Below are 15,535 nucleotides of genomic sequence, written 5' to 3'. Positions count from 1 at the left end.
AACCTGTCCTATCCAAGTACCTGTCTAACTGTTTCTTAAACGTTGCGAAAGTACCTGCATGTTCTTGGGGAGTATAAGTGTACAGTGGAATATGCTCATAATTTAATATCATTCAGCAATATACAAATAGATGAAGTGGTTGTAGAATATGCAAGCTTGGAGCAGAAACTGTTCTAAAAATGTTGTTTTAAATGTTTCCTTGAAGCCAGGTATTCACATCTACCTGACCTGACTTCAAGAAAACATTAAAAACAACATTTGGACAGGTGCATAAGAAAGGTTTAGAGTGATAAGGGCCAAATGTGGGCAAATGAGACTGACCTGGATGGGGCATCCTGGCCGGCATGGACAAGTTGGGCCGAATGGCCTGTTTTCCTGCTGTATAACTCTATGGCTCGATAAGAGGGACCACATTTGTCTAATTAATTTTGACAGGATCCTATATTTATATGGAACCTTGAACATTATTTTTTTAAATCCCAAGGGGGTTAAAGGTGGAATATATCTGCATGGACCATTCATGATTCACTAAAGACACACACAAAGTGCTGGAGTAACTGTGTGGGTCAGACCGCTTCTCTGAAGAACATGGATAGGTGACGTTTCAGATTGGATTCAGGGGACGTTCGTCAGACTGAAGGTCATTCAGCCCATCGGGTCTATGCAAGCTCCCACAGGGCAGTCCAGTCCATCTGCCTCCTGCCACTTATTCCCACCTAACCTAATATAAGGGCGGCCATACAACGCCAGAGACCTCCGTTCGATCCTGACTACGGGCGCTGTCTGTACAGAGTTTGTACGTTCTCCCTGGGACCACGTGGGTTTTCTCCGGGAGCTCTGGTTTCCTTCCACACTCCAAAGACGTACGAGAATTGTAAGTTAATTGGCATCGGTAAAATCGTCCTGGTGTGTAGTGTAGCGTTAGCATACGGACGGGCTAACCATTGGTTGGCGTGTACTCTGTGGGCCAAAGGGCCTGTTTCTGCGCTGCATTTCTAAAGTCTACAGTGTTTCCTAAGCTATAAGCAGAGCAGAGGATATGTGTCCTCATCGGCACAAAGAAATCCTTGGCTGTTTGCATGATCTCACTTTTCAAGTACATTTTGCAAAGCCTCCTCTGTTTATGCAGACTTTCCTGTCCAGGAAGGCTGTGTTTTATTTTCATTAAGGTGTCCCTGGTAGCAGCTGGGCTGTGCACCAGAGGTTTTGACAGCCTCGCTATTGTGTGTAACCAGTGTTAATTAGTGCAGGGTAAACAGAAAAGCTACTTAACGCACCTGCAGAGAGCTGTAAGATCAGAATCAAGATGCTCTCTCTGTATTTCTGAATAACCTCAAGCAACATCCAATTAATTCTAGGCTGGCACACCAGGCCTGATACACAAGTGTAGGAGACAAATTAAAAACCTATAAACGTAGATTTCAGGTTTTCTTCCAAAGAATTATATGTTTCCCCAGGCCTAGAAAGGATATTTCAGAGATTTGGAAGTTTCAAAATGGCGCCGGTATGTGGCAGCACTCCACTCCACCCCTGCCCCAGATGAGGATTTATGTGGGAGGGAACTGCAGGCGCAGGTTTACACCGAAGACAGGCACAAAATACTGGAGTAACTCAGCGGGACGGGCAGCATCTCTGGAGAGAAGGAATGGGTGACGTTTCCGGTCGAGAACCTTCGCGTCTGCTGCCTGTCCCGCTGAGTTACTCCACCATTTTGTGTCTACCTTCAGGTTTGTTGGTTAATTGGCATCAGTATAGATTGTAAATTGTCACGAGTGTGAAGAATAGTGCTGGTGTCCAGAGGGGGGGGGGGGGTCGCTGACACGGTGGGCCGAAGGGCCTGTTTCCGTGCTGTATCGCTAAATGAAACTAAACTAGACCAGCATTTGGGGCTAAAGATGCCTCCTTCCCACGTTGATGAACTCGCTCACCTCTTCCATTGTTTAATTCAATGGTTTCTTTATTGTCACGTGTACAGAGATACAGTGAAATGCTTGTTCTGGCATGTTATCCATCAAATCATGCCGTACATGAGTACAATAGGTCTTTTACCAGAACGACACGCACAGAATCGCCACGTTCCGGCGCTGTTTGGTAATTTCCAAATCTCTGCAGCATCTGATCGTGGCTCAAGGAGGCTTGGAATCCATGCATTTCTCACTTTAAGGCATGGAGGTGGCGCTGGACGGATGGTGTAGAGGTCGGCCTGGCCCAGCGCAATGCCGTCGGCTTCCTCCGCCGCCGCTGCGCACGGCTGCTGCAGGCTGCGCTCGCTCGCCCGCCTGCTGTAGGGCGGCACGGTGGCGCAGCGGTAAAGTTGCCGCCATACAGCGAATGCAGCGCCGGAGACCCGGGTTCGATCCTGACTACGGGCGCCGTCTGTACGGAGTTTGTACGTTCTCCCCGTGACCTGCGTGGGTTTTCTCCTAGATCTTCGGTTTCCTCCCGCACTCCAAAGACGTACAGGTTTATAGGTTAATTGACTGGGTAAAATGTAAAAAAAATTGTCCCTAGTGTGTGTAGGATAGTATTAATGTGCGGGGATCGCTGGGCGGCGCAGACCCGGTGGGCTGAAGGGCCTGTTTCCGCGCTGTATCTCTAAATCTTTAAAAAAATCTAAACACCCACGACCACCGGGAAACGTGTGCCAGGTCGATAAGTCCTCGAAGGACAGTCAGAGCGTTTCCGAGGCCGCGGGAGGGGAGTGGGCGGACAGTTCACAGCCGCCAACTTTCTCTGTTCAGTTCACTGCCGCCATCTTGGCTTCAGAGGTAGGGTTCCCGTATTAGCCGGGACATCCCGTATTTTGGGCTAAATTAGTTTGTCCCGTACGGGACCGCCCTTGTCCCGTATTAGTAGGGTTGTCAACTTCCTCACTCCCGAATAAGGGGCAACGGGTGACGTCACAGCCCCGCGCCCCACGTGACCTCACCCAGCCAGCGGCCACGTGCTCCCGCTCCACCAATGGCAGCCACCATTGGTGGAGCGGGAGCACGTGGCCGCTGGCTGGGTGAGGTCACGTGGGGCGCGGGGCAGTGACGTCTCCTTGTCCCGTATTTGGGAGTGAGGACGATGGCAACCTTATTCAGAGGTCAGGGTTGAAACCGGGGACCCCTGGAGCTGTGGGGCTCACTATTGATGTCAATTGGCGCGGTTGGAAGTGTCAGCTTGTCTATCTCCGCATGGGCTTGATTTCTGCTTTCTCTCGGTGCAGACGGTGAACTTTTGCTACCTCAAGGAGGCTCTGGAAGTGGACTGGAGCAACGAGACAGCTTCCTCCTTGAGACGAACCCCCAGCGATTACTTCCTCCTTCAAGGTAAAGAAACAGCTCGTGCAGAGTGCAACTGGGCAGAGTGTTCCTATTGATCTTCAATGCTTTTCAGTTCATTTCAGTTTAGTTTATTGTCATGTGTATCGAGGTACAGTGAAAAGCTTTACATGTGCTCCCCGACTACCGATGCTTCGACTTACGATATTTCGACTTTACAATGGTGGTAACGCTGGGCAACGGCAGCGACCCGCAGCTCGCTTCCGGCCACATGATCAGGTGTATTAATTGCATTTCGGCGTACGATATTTCAGGTTAGCGATGGGCTTATCAGTGCGGCACGGTGGCGCAGCGGTAGAGTTGCTGCCTTACAGCGAATGCAGCGCCGGAGACTCAGGTTCGATCCCGACTAAGGGACCCGGCCGTCTTTATGGAGTTTGTACGTTCTCCCCGTGACCTCAGGAACGGGGTACTGATAGAGAATGATCAGCCATGATCACATTGAATGGCGGTGCTGGCTCGAAGGGCCGAATGGCCTACTCCTGCACCTATTGTCTATTGACCTGCGTAGGTTTTCTCCGAGATCTTCGTTTTCCTCCACACTCCAAAGACGTACAGGTATGTAGGTTAATTGACTGGGCAAATGTAAAAATTGTCCCTAGTGTGTGTGTAGGATAGTGTTAATGTGCGGGGATCGCTGGGCGGCGAGGACTCGGTGGGCCGAAGGGCCTGTTTCCGCGCTGTATCTCTAAATCTAAATCTAAAAAAAGAACGTAACCCCTTGTAAGTTGAGGAGCACCTGTACTTGTAATTATTGAGATAGATGCAAAAATATTACAGCTTAATTTTTGTTTTTGCTTTGATCCGCTGCTGTATCTTACTGTGCGATGCTTAAACCCCAATATTACTTTTTCTTTTAAGTCATTCTGGGATATGAACAACACGGGTAAAACTGTGGTTGACGCTTCAATGTTTGTTACTGTGGGCGACCTATTTATTGTCGCGTGGGCCGAGATATCGCCAATGTTGTGTGCTATTTATTTAAATCATGCTATATGTGAGTACAATGACGTCCAAAGCCTGCAAGAAGGTTGGAAGATTGGGCCTGCAGCCAAGCGGCACAGCGGTAGAGTTGCTGCCTTACAACGCCAGTGATCAGCCATGATCACGGTGAATGGCGATGCTGGCTCGAAGGGCCGAATGGCCTGCTCCTGCCCCTATTGTCTATAGATCCGGGTTCGATCCTGACTACAGGTGCTGTCTGCACGGAGTTTGTGCATTCTCCCCGTAACACATAGGTTTCCTCCGCGTGCTCTGGTCTTGCACATCTCAAAGACATGCACGTTTGTAGGTTAATCAGCTTCTGTAAAATTGCCCTGATGTGTGCAGGATAGAACGTATTGCGTCACTGGTTGACGCAGACTCGGTGGGCTGAAGGGCCTGCTTCCCTGCTGTGTCTCTAAACTAAACTGAACCTTGTACAAAGTGTGGGTGCTACTCACTGCATGATTCGCCCGGACCCAGGAAGAGAGACAGTTCTGAAGAAGGGTCTTGACCTGAAACGTCACCCATTCCTTCTCTCCAGAGATGCTGCCTGTCCCGCTGAGTTACTCCAGATTTCTGTGTCTATCAGCAGTTTCACATTGGGCGGCACGGTGGCGCAACAGTGGAGCTGCTGCCTTAAAGCGCCAGAGACTCGGGCTCGGGGTTAGAAGGATGAGAGGAGATCTTATCGAAACATATAAGATTATTAAGGGGTTGAACATGTTAGAGGCAGGAAACATGTTCCCAATGTTGGGGGAGTCCAGAACAAGGGGCCACAGTTTAAGAATAAGGGGTAGGCCATTTAGAACGGAGATGAGGAAAAACTTTTTCAGTCAGAGAGTTGTAAATCTGTGGAATTCTCTGCCTCAGAAGGCAGTGGAGGCCAATTCTCCGAATGCATTCAAGAGAGAGCTAGATAGAGCTCTTAAGGATAGCGGAGTCAGGGGGTATGGGGAGAAGGCAGGAACGGGGTACTGATTGAGAATGATCAGCCATGATCACATTGAATGGCGGTGCTGGCTCGAAAGGGCCGAATGGCCTCCTCCTGCACCTATTGTCTATTGTCTATTGACCCTGACTACGGGTGCTGTCTGCGTGGAGTTTGTACGTTCTCCCCGTGACCTGCGTGGGATTTTTCCAAGATCTTCGGTTTCCTCCCACACTCCAAAGACGTACAGGTTTGTAGGCTAATTGGCTTGGTACAAAAAAATTAAAATTGTCCCCAGTGTATGTGGGATAGTGTTAATGTGCGGGGATCGCTGGTCGGCAGGTCGAAGGGCCTGTCACCACGCTGTTTCTCTAAACTAAACTAAAGTACCGGGTTTACGTGCAGTCGGAATAAACAGCATTTGCATGAATGAGTGAAATGCTTCATTTATTTTAAAATGTAATTGTTCTTTTTTCTTCCAAGCTGGTTGGTGGGTCGGATGTGTGCATTCAGCTTCTGTGGTCCTATCTGCATCTGTCTTTGCTTTTCCTAACACCTTCCACCCAAGTGTTTGCATGGAAAGCCGTTAATTTCCGCAATATTCTGTTCGAAACGCCTCGGTTTATTTTCAGTCCTGTCTCCACAGAATTAATTCTAAATGACTGAAGCGCAGTTTCCTGCTGCAGCCTTCAGCTTCCCATTGTCCGTGCCGTTTGGTTGTTCAGAGGCTGCCGACTGCCCGCCCGCCCGCCATCCCACCTGCTTCAGTGCAATGCCACAGCTTCTCCCCACACAATGACTCCAAAACAACTTCCAGATCAGTCCGACCAAAACACCACCTGTATCGAGAATAAAGACTTGCTGAGGTTTCACGAAAACAGCATTTCGCAAGTCCTTGGGCTTATTTTTAATTTTGGCCGCGTTTACACAGCTGCCTTCCTTCACGTGGTGGCTGGCGAATGTCGCACTTTCTCTGGGTGTGTGTCTTGATGACTTCCACTGTGATGGGCGAGGGCCAAGCCGCTGTGGATCGCCCTGCAGTTGATTGAAAGTATTTTTTCATGGCGTCGCTGCTTCGCGGCGCCAGAAACCCAGGTTCGATCCCGACCACGGGCGCTTGTCTGCTCGGTTTTTTGCGTTCTCCCCGTGACCTGCGTGGGTTTTCTCCGAGATCTATGGGTTCCCCCCACACTCCAAAGACGTACAGGTTTGTAGGTTAATTGACTTGGTGTAAACGTAAATTGTCCCTGGTGTGTGTAGGATAGTATTAGTGTGCGGGGAGCGCTGGTCGGTAGGCTGAAGGGCCTGTTTCTGCTCTGTATCTCTAAACTAAACTAAACTATAAACACTAAATGTCCCTCATCATCATGCCTTTCTTACATTCATTTCCTTTCTCTGCATCTCTTTCTGTCAGAAATTGTCTTTCTGTCAGAAATTGTCTTTCTGTCAGAAATTGTCTTTCTGTCAGAAATTGTCTTTCTGTCAGAAATTGTCTTTCTGTCAGAAGTTTGTCCTTCTGCCTCTCCCCGTGCTCACTTTAATTATCACTCGTTTAAACGTTACCTCGCTGTCTTAAAGTTGGACCCCCTGCCTCTCCTACCTTTGGTAAGGACACGAGGCAGAGTGAAGTCTCAAAGAATCAGTGGAGACACAAGGAAGTGCAGATGCTGGAAACTCCAGCAAAACGCGTGGAGGGTCAGGCAACGTCTGCGGAGGGGATGGACGGACGACCTTTCAGATCGGGGCCCTTCAGGCTGATTGTAGTGGGGGCAGAAAGCTGGACAAGAGATGGGGGCAGGACAATGGCTGGTAAGTCTTCTTATCGAGTCCACATCACAAGATTAGAAATTATTCAGCCAGACCTGAACACCCTTCTCGACATCAGCATACAGTTGCATCTTGCGCTTCTTGTGTGCGGTGATGGAAAGATTGGTGGAAACAGGGCCGCGACGTGAACACTATTTCCATGACCCCTCCCCCCGCCTGGTAAGTGATGGGTGGATACAGGCAAGGGGGGCTTCGATTTGCAGATGGGTGGGAGTATGTGACAAAGAGTTGAGATGAAAAGGAGACTTCAGGGTGTCAGATAAAGAGAGAAGAGGAACAGTGCAATGTAATGCCAGAGAGAGGGATATGGATGGAAAGAGACGGGAGGGAGGGATGGGGATGGGGTTGGAGGAGAAAGGTGGAATAGATTACTCAGGACAACCGATGGTGCAGCCTTGTTTATTCTAATACACACCAGGCCCACAACAGGAAGCGTAGCAAGGTTTCAAGGTCAGTTTATTGTCACATGTACCAATGAAGGTACATCATGTAACAATAGCATAGTAAGGATGTAAGAGTGCATCCGAGAGAGGATTATACAGAGATGAATGGCCTAGAGCAAACACTAAATGCTGGATGATACAAGAGGCGGTTGAGAATGTTATTAGACAATAGACAATAGGTGCAGGAGGAGGCCATTCGGCCCTTCGAGCCAGCACCACCATTCAATGTGATCTTGGCTGATCATTCTCAATCAGTACCCCGTTCCTGCCTTCTCCCCATACCCCCTGACTCCGCTATCCTTAAGAGCTCTATCCAGCTCTCTCTTGAATGCATTCAGAGAATTGGCCTCCACTGCCTTCTGAGGCAGAGAATTCCACAGATTCACAACTCTCTGACTGAAAACGTTTTTCCTCACCTCAGTTCTAAACGGCCTACCCCTTATTCTTAAACTGTGAACATGTTTCCTGCCTCTAACGTGTCCAACCCCTTAATAATCTTATACGTTTCGATAAGATCTCCTCTCATCCTTCTAAATTCCAGTGTATACAAGCCTAGTCGCTCCAGTCTTTCAACATATGACAGTCCCGCCATTCCGGGAATTAACCTAGTAATTGAGGACAGTCGCAGTGAGGGGTGGGATGTGGCCTGACAAATAATCTTGGGAAGCTGTTTAAAAGTTGAAGTGAAATTCCTCAGACCTTCGTGGAGTGACCTCAGTAGGTCGGAGACCTTAAGCTGAGGCAGACACAAAATGCTGGAGTAACTGAGTGGGTCGGGCAGCATCTTGGGAAAGAAGGAATGGGTGACGTTTCGGGTCGAGACCCCTCTTCAGACTGATGTCAGGGGAGGGGGCGGGACCCGCCCATTCACTCTCTCCTAGATGCTGCCTGGCCTGCTGAGTTACTCCAGCATTTTGTGATACCTTCTACTTAAAGCTAATTCCTTCAAATCCAGGCAGCATTCTGCAGACCTCTTGTACCCTCTCCAAAGTCTCCACGTTCAGAATTATTTTTACCACCCTTAAGTATGGCAGACAAAGTGACCACTTAAACACACGTGGATCTTTATCAGCAAAGAGATGGGTGATAGATTAGTTTCTGGCAGCATTTTGAGAAGAGCATTGACCAGGGCTGGAGGTGTTGGTGGCATAGCTCTCAATAATCTCCCTGGCATGCCTAGACCATCAAAGCAAGGGCAAGGAATCTTGTGTTTAATACTTCACGTGAAGACCCACACCGCCACAGTGCCGCTCCCTGTCAATGCTGTGTGCAACTATTAGCACAGATTGTGTAGTGAAAGCTTAGTTTAGAGATACAGCGCAGAAACAGGCCCTTCGGCCCACTGAGTCCACACCGACCAGCGATCCCCGCACACTAACACCATCCTATACTCACTAGGGACAATTGACATTTATACCAAGCCAATTAGCCTACAAACCTGTATGCCTTTGGAGTCGAAACATAGAAACATAGAAAATAGGTGCAGGAGTAGGCCATTCGGCCCTTCGAGCCTGCACCGCCATTCAATATGATCATGGCTGATCATCCAACTCGGTGTCCTGTACCTGCCTTCTCTCCATACCCCCTGATCCCTTTAGCCACAAGGGCCACATCTAACTCCCTCTTAAATATAGCCAATGAACTGGCCTCAACTACCTTCTGTGGCAGAGAATTCCACAGATTCACCACCCTCTGTGTGAAAAAAAACGTTCTCATCTCGGTCCTAAAAGACTTCCCCCTTATCCTTAAACTGTGACCCCTTGTTCTGGACTTCCCCAACATCGGGAACAATCTTCCCGCATCTAGCCTGTCCAACCTCTTAAGAATTTTGTAAGTTTCTATAAGATCCCCCCTCAATCTTCTAAATTCCAGCGAGTACAAGCCGAGTCTATCCAGTCTTTCTTCATATGAAAGTCCTGCCATCCCAGGAATCAATCTGGTGAACCTTCTCTGTACTCCCTCTATGGTAAGAATGTCTTTCCTCAGATTAGGAGACCAAAACTGTACGCAATACTCCAGGTATTGTGGTAGGAAAGTGTGGGAGGAAACCGAAGATCTCTGAGAGTGTCCACGCATGTCATGGGGGAGAATGTACAAACTCCGTACAGACAGCACCCATAGTCAGGCAGCTTGAACCTGCGATGTAAGGCAGTAGCTCCACCGCTGCCCCACCGTGCTGCCCACCAAAGGTTGGCAGAGGGTTTTGGAAAATGCACTGCTCTGAAGCGAAGGAAGGGTTGTGGGCCAAACTGATCAACATCACGTAACATAAACAAGGCGCTCTGAGCCTTTGTGGAATAAATGTAATCTGATCCAAGCCGTGAGTGGTTTAAGAATATCGTGTATTGATCTTGGGCATCGTGCATGCCACCTGAGCACAAAAGGTGTTGTGTCATCCGTGGCGACTCTCGTGTTCTCCTTGTTGGAGTCGTCTCATTGCCGGCGCCCAGCAGAATCAGGAGACGTGACAATGCCCCGGCCACGTCAAGCTGCCACGGGAGTTCTTGCCCAGACACGTGAGGCAGAGAACCAGCCAGGAGCAAGGACACGGAGAGCAGTACAAAAGACCAGATGGACCGACTATTGAAAGGCGCTGTGTATCATGATATGGACTGAAGCGAAGCTAATGGCCCTGTGCCAAGGCAGAAAGACAAAACTTGTATACAGAACACTTGCTGAGCAGAAAGTCGAAGCACACGGCTGGAAGCTTCCAATTTCTTTCGAGAGGCAGCATCAATACTGTTTGTTATATTTTTGCGGCTGTAATTTGAGAAAATTGTTATTGTAATTTTGGTCTTTTTTTTGGGTGTATCAACCCCTTTTATGGGATTGAGCCACAGAGACCAGGAGGTTGTTTCGAGTTGATTACTGGCCTGAGTCATCTCAGTGGGGACTGATCCTGCTGATTAATTGTTATCCAGTCACCTCTGGAAACTCCATGTCACGAGGTGACAGGAACAAGCTTTGTTACCGCACCTGTTATAATTCATACCTTCATAGGTTTTAGGAGCAGAACCAGGCCATTCGGCATGACGCGGTAGAACTTTATTTATCCCAGGAGGGAAGTTGATCTGCCAACAGTCATGAAAACACAAAATACGTGCAACTTGAAATTAAAGTGAGGAGAGGAAAGGATTGGGGATGTGCAAAGATTTAGATTTAGAGATACAGTGCAGAAACAGGCCCTTCGGCCCACCGGGTCCGCGCCGCCCAACGATCCACGCGCATTAACACTATCCTACACCCACTAGGGACAATTTTTACATTTGCCCAGCCAATTAACCTACAAACCTATACGTCTTTGGAGTGTGGGAGGAAACCGAAGAAAACCCACGCAGGTCACGGGGAGAACGTACAAACTCCGTACAGACAGCGCCCGTAATCAGGATCGAACCTGAGTCTCCGGCGCTGCATTCGCTGTAAGGCAGCAACTCTACCGCTGTGCCACCGTGCCGCCCTTAAGATTGCAAAGATTGGGGGAGGGGGTGGGGGGGGGGGGAAGAATCAGTCTAGTCTACCCCAGGACAGAAGGGGGAGGAGTTGTACAGTTTGATAGCCACAGGGAAGAAGGATCTCCTGTGGCATTCAGCCCATCCAGTCCACCCCGCCATTCAATCATGGCCGATCTATCTTCCCCTCTCAACCCCATTCTCCTGCCTTCGCCCCATAATTCCTGACACCCGTACTAATCAAGAATCTGTCAATCTCCACCTTAAAAATATCCATTGACGTGGCCACCACAGCCCCCTGTGGCATTGATTTGCCTCCTGACCCAGTCATATGGAAGGTACTCAAAGCAATGCCGACACAGGCAGCACAACAGGTGAGGAGAAATGTTAGAAGTTTCTATCTCATGTTAAAGATCCCATATATATGTTTCCACTAGTGGGAGAATCCAGGACCAGAGGTCACAGCCTCAGAATTAAGGAACTTTCCTTTAGGAAGGAGATGAAGAGGAATTTCTTTCCTCAGAGGGCGGTGAATCTGTGGAATTCTTTGCCGCAGAAAGATTCAAGATTCAAGATATCTTTATTTGATAAAGATTCTTCAGGCAGTGGAGGACGTCAATGGATATTTTTAAGGCAGAGATGGATAAATTCTTGATTAGTGCGGGTGTCAGGGGTTACGGGGAGAAGGCAGGAGAATGGGTTTGAGAGGGAAAGATAGATCAGCCATGATTGAATGGTGGAATAGACTTGATGGGCTGAATGGCCTAATTCTGCTCCTGTCACTTATGAATTTATGAAGGGCAGAGAATTCTCACTGATACCCTAGACAATATTTATCCCTCCCGTAGACGCGAAAAAGAAAGTGGTTTTCACTGGCTGGTCCATCGCGCATACTGACCTCCCCACCATTGGAGGGATCTATAGGAAGTAGTGCTTCAAAAAGGCAGCCAGCATTATCAAAGGGCCAAACCATCCAAATCCATGCAGGTATGCAGGTTAATTGGCTTGGTGTAGGAGTAAATTGTCCCTAGTGTGTGTAGGATAGTGATAATGTGCGGGGATCGCTGGTCGGTGTGGACTCCAAGGGCCTGTTTCCACGCTGTATCTCTAAACTAAACTATAACCATCCCTACATTCCCTATGTATCCAAGTGCATCCAGTTCATGCACAAACATTATCTCCACCATCTTTCACAGTAAAACTCATTATCATTCGATAACAACAAACCATTCAAAGGAATAGGTTTCATTTATTAGTGGTGTCTGTACAGAGTTGGCACATTTTCCCGCGTGGGTTTTCTCCGGTTGCTCCGGTTTCCTCTTGCACGGTGGCGCAGCGGTAGAGTTGCTGCCTTACAGCGCTTGCAGCGCCGGAGACCCGGGTTCGATCCCGACTACGGGCGCTGTCTGTGCGGAGTTTGTACGTTCTCCCCGTGACCCGCGTGGGTTTTCTCCGAGATCTTCGGTTTCCTCCCGCAATCCAAAGACGTACAGGTTTGTAGGATCAATTGGCTTGGTGTATGTGTAAATTGTCCCTAGTGTGTATAGGATAGTGTTAATGTGCGGGGATCGCTGGTCAGCGCAGACTCGGTGGGCCGAAGGGCCTGTTTCCGCGCTGTATCTCTAAGCTAAAAACTAAACTAAACTCCAAAGACATACAGGTTTATAGGCTAATTGGCTTGTGGTAAAATTGTAAATTGTCCCTAATGTTGTGTCGGATAGTGTTAGTGCGTGGGGATCATTGGTCGGCCTGGACTCGGTGGGCTATTGGGCCCATTTTCACACTGTATCTCTAAGCTAAACTGAGCTAAATCTGTAAGGGCGATGACTTGAGACACTGATGGTTGCTATACAGACACCGGCAGACCTGTTATTAACTATCACTCATGATGAAGCAGTAACACTGTTGTTTGCAAGCTGCCCTGTGGAAAAAGTAGTGGGTGTTGCAGCTAACAGCTTCAAGGTTTGAGGTACACAGCTGTCAGGCTGCCTGCAGGAAACCAGTGTGTAGGAAGGAACTGCAGAAGCTGGTTTACACCGAAGATAGAAACAAATTGCTGGAGTAACTCAGCGGGACGGGCAGCATCTCTGGAGAGAAGGAACGGATGATGTTTCGGGTCGGTCTGAAGAAGGGTCTAGATTCGAAACGTCACCCATTCCTGCTGTCCAGAGATGCTGCCTGTCTCGCTGAGTTACTCCAGCATTTTGTACAGGGCATTGGTGAGACCACACCTGGAGTATTGTGTACAGTTTTGGTCTCCTAATCTGAGGAAAGACATTCTTGCCATAGAGGGAGTACAGAGAAGGTTCACCAGATTGATTCCTGGGATGGCAGGACTTTCATATGAAGAAAGACTGGATAGACTCGGCTTGTACTCGCTGGAATTTAGAAGATTGAAAGGGGAACTTATAGAAACGTACAAAATTCTTAAGGGGTTGGACAGGCTAGATGCAGGAAGATTGTTCCCGATGTTGGGGAAGTCCAGAACAAGGGGTCACAGTTTAAGGATAAAGGGAAAGTATTTTAGGACCGAGATGAGAAAGTTTTTTTTCACAGAGAGTGGTGAATCTGTGGAATTCTCCGCCACAGAAGGTAGTTGAGGCCAGTTCATTGGCTATATTTAAGAGGGAGTTAGATGTGGCCCTTGTGGCTAAAGGGATCAGGGGGTATGGAGAGAAGGCACGGGATACTGAGTTGGATGATCAGCCATGATCATATTGAATGGCGGTGCAGGCTCGAAGGGCCGAATGACCTACTCCTGCACCTATTTTCTATGTTTCTATGTGTCTATTGCAGGATGCCTGGGTTAGGTGGTGTATCGTTTAGAAGCTGAGTGGAGGAGCAAAATTGTGATTGGCATCTAAACACAACTCTCTGGCGCTTCTCATTGTTCCATGATGTCGCTGTTTAACCTTGCAGCAAAAACAAAGTGCAGAAGTTTAGTTTAGTTCAGAGATACAGCGCAGAAACAGGCCCTTTGGCCGACCAAGTCCGTGCCGACCAGCGATCCCCGCACACTAACACTACCCTACACAGACTGGGGACAATTTACAATTACACCAAGCCAATGAACCTACAATCCTGCACGTCTTTGGAGTGTGGGAAGAACTCGGAGCACACGGAGGAATCACTCCGTACAGACAGCGCCCATAGTCAGGATCGAACCGGGGTCTCTGGCGCTGTGAGGCAGCAACTCTACCACTGCGCCACCGTGCCGCCCCATTGAGGGTTGTGTAATATGGTACTCATGATATAATTTGACTGCATAGTTTTTCCACATCTCTCACATGACAATGACAATAATAATAATAGACTAAAACTAAAGAGGAACTAAAAGGACCTGGAGGTTTGGTTGATCACCGATTTGAATTAAATCTTGTAGAGTTGCAGAAGGTCCCAACATTTTTAAACCACCAGATGCAATACAGAGAAATTTAATATTCCTTAAAAGCGTTTTGGTGTCACTTAAGCAACATTGTTCAGTACCTCTCTAATTCAGTTTGTTTCGTGATTTAAAGAATGTTTCTGTGCAGGAAGGAACTGCAGATGCTGCAGTTTACACTGAAGTTAGACACTGAAGATTGCACTGAAGTTAGACACACAATGCTGGAGTAACTCAACGAGTCAGGCAGCATCTCTGGAGAGATACTGTAAACCAGCATCTGCAGCTCCTTCCTCCTCCTCCCAGGGATGCTGACTGTCCCGCGGAGTTACTCCAGAATTTTGCATCTACCTTCGGTGTAAACCAGCTTCTGCAGTTCCTGCACCCTTCTCTTCAGAAGTGCTGCCTGTCCCGCCCCCTGAGTTACTCCAGCATTTTGTGTTTATCCGAAGATTGTTTCTGTGCCGAAGATAGACACAGGAAGCTGGAGTAACTCAGCGGGACAGGCAGCATCTCTGGAGGGAAGGAATGGGTGACGTTTTGGGTCAAGACCCTTCTTCAGTCAGAATGTCTCAGTGCTGTCAGATTGCTGCTCACATTAAATCCTGGGTGATTCAGCACTAACTTTGAGCTCCAACCCTGTACCACTGATACCTCCTCCTCCTCCACATTTAGCTGCTGTGTATGCAGCTGTGTGAACGGAGCTGCCTGTTATTCAAATCGTTAGGAAATGCAGCACAATGTTGCTCAGGTTACACATGCACCAACGCCTCTACATCCTGAGGGGACAGGAATTTCAGCACGTCTCCATTGACTCTCAACCCACTTCTACAGATGCTGCCTGGCCCGCTGAGTTACTCCGGCATTTCTGTATTTTTTTGTAATGTGCAGGAAGGAACTGCAGATGCTGGTTTAAACCGAAGATCGATACAAAAAGCTGGAGTAACTCAGAGGGACAGGCATCATTTCTGGAGAGAAGGAACGGGTGACGTTTCGGGTCGAGACCTTTCTTCCTTGCATTGTACTCAGTTCTGGGCGCCATGCTATAGGACAATAGACAATAGGTGCAGGAGTTGGCCATTCAGCCCTTCGAGCCAGCACCACCATTCAAGGTGATCATGGCTGATCATTCTCAATCAGTACCCCGTTCCTGCCTTCTCCCCATACCCCCTGACTCCGCTATCCTTAAGAGCTCT

The 15,535-nt window shown here is 48.5% G+C and overlaps 1 protein-coding gene across 1 annotated transcript in view; it reads left to right on the top strand.

Annotated features, from left to right (window-relative positions):
* Positions 1 to 15,535, top strand: part of sae1 (SUMO1 activating enzyme subunit 1) — a 103,311-nt gene that overhangs the window by 46,063 nt on the left and 41,713 nt on the right. The window contains exon 6 of the mRNA XM_078430867.1: positions 3,212 to 3,314. Within this exon, the coding sequence (XP_078286993.1) occupies positions 3,212 to 3,314 (103 nt within the window). The remainder of the gene's footprint in view (positions 1 to 3,211; positions 3,315 to 15,535) is intronic.

The sequence above is a fragment of the Rhinoraja longicauda genome, chromosome 41, assembly GCF_053455715.1.
Source record: "Rhinoraja longicauda isolate Sanriku21f chromosome 41, sRhiLon1.1, whole genome shotgun sequence".
NCBI classification, from domain to species: domain Eukaryota; kingdom Metazoa; phylum Chordata; class Chondrichthyes; order Rajiformes; family Arhynchobatidae; genus Rhinoraja; species Rhinoraja longicauda.
The sequence above is the reverse complement of the archived record's forward strand: the minus strand, read 5'-3'. Positions and strand labels throughout refer to the sequence as shown.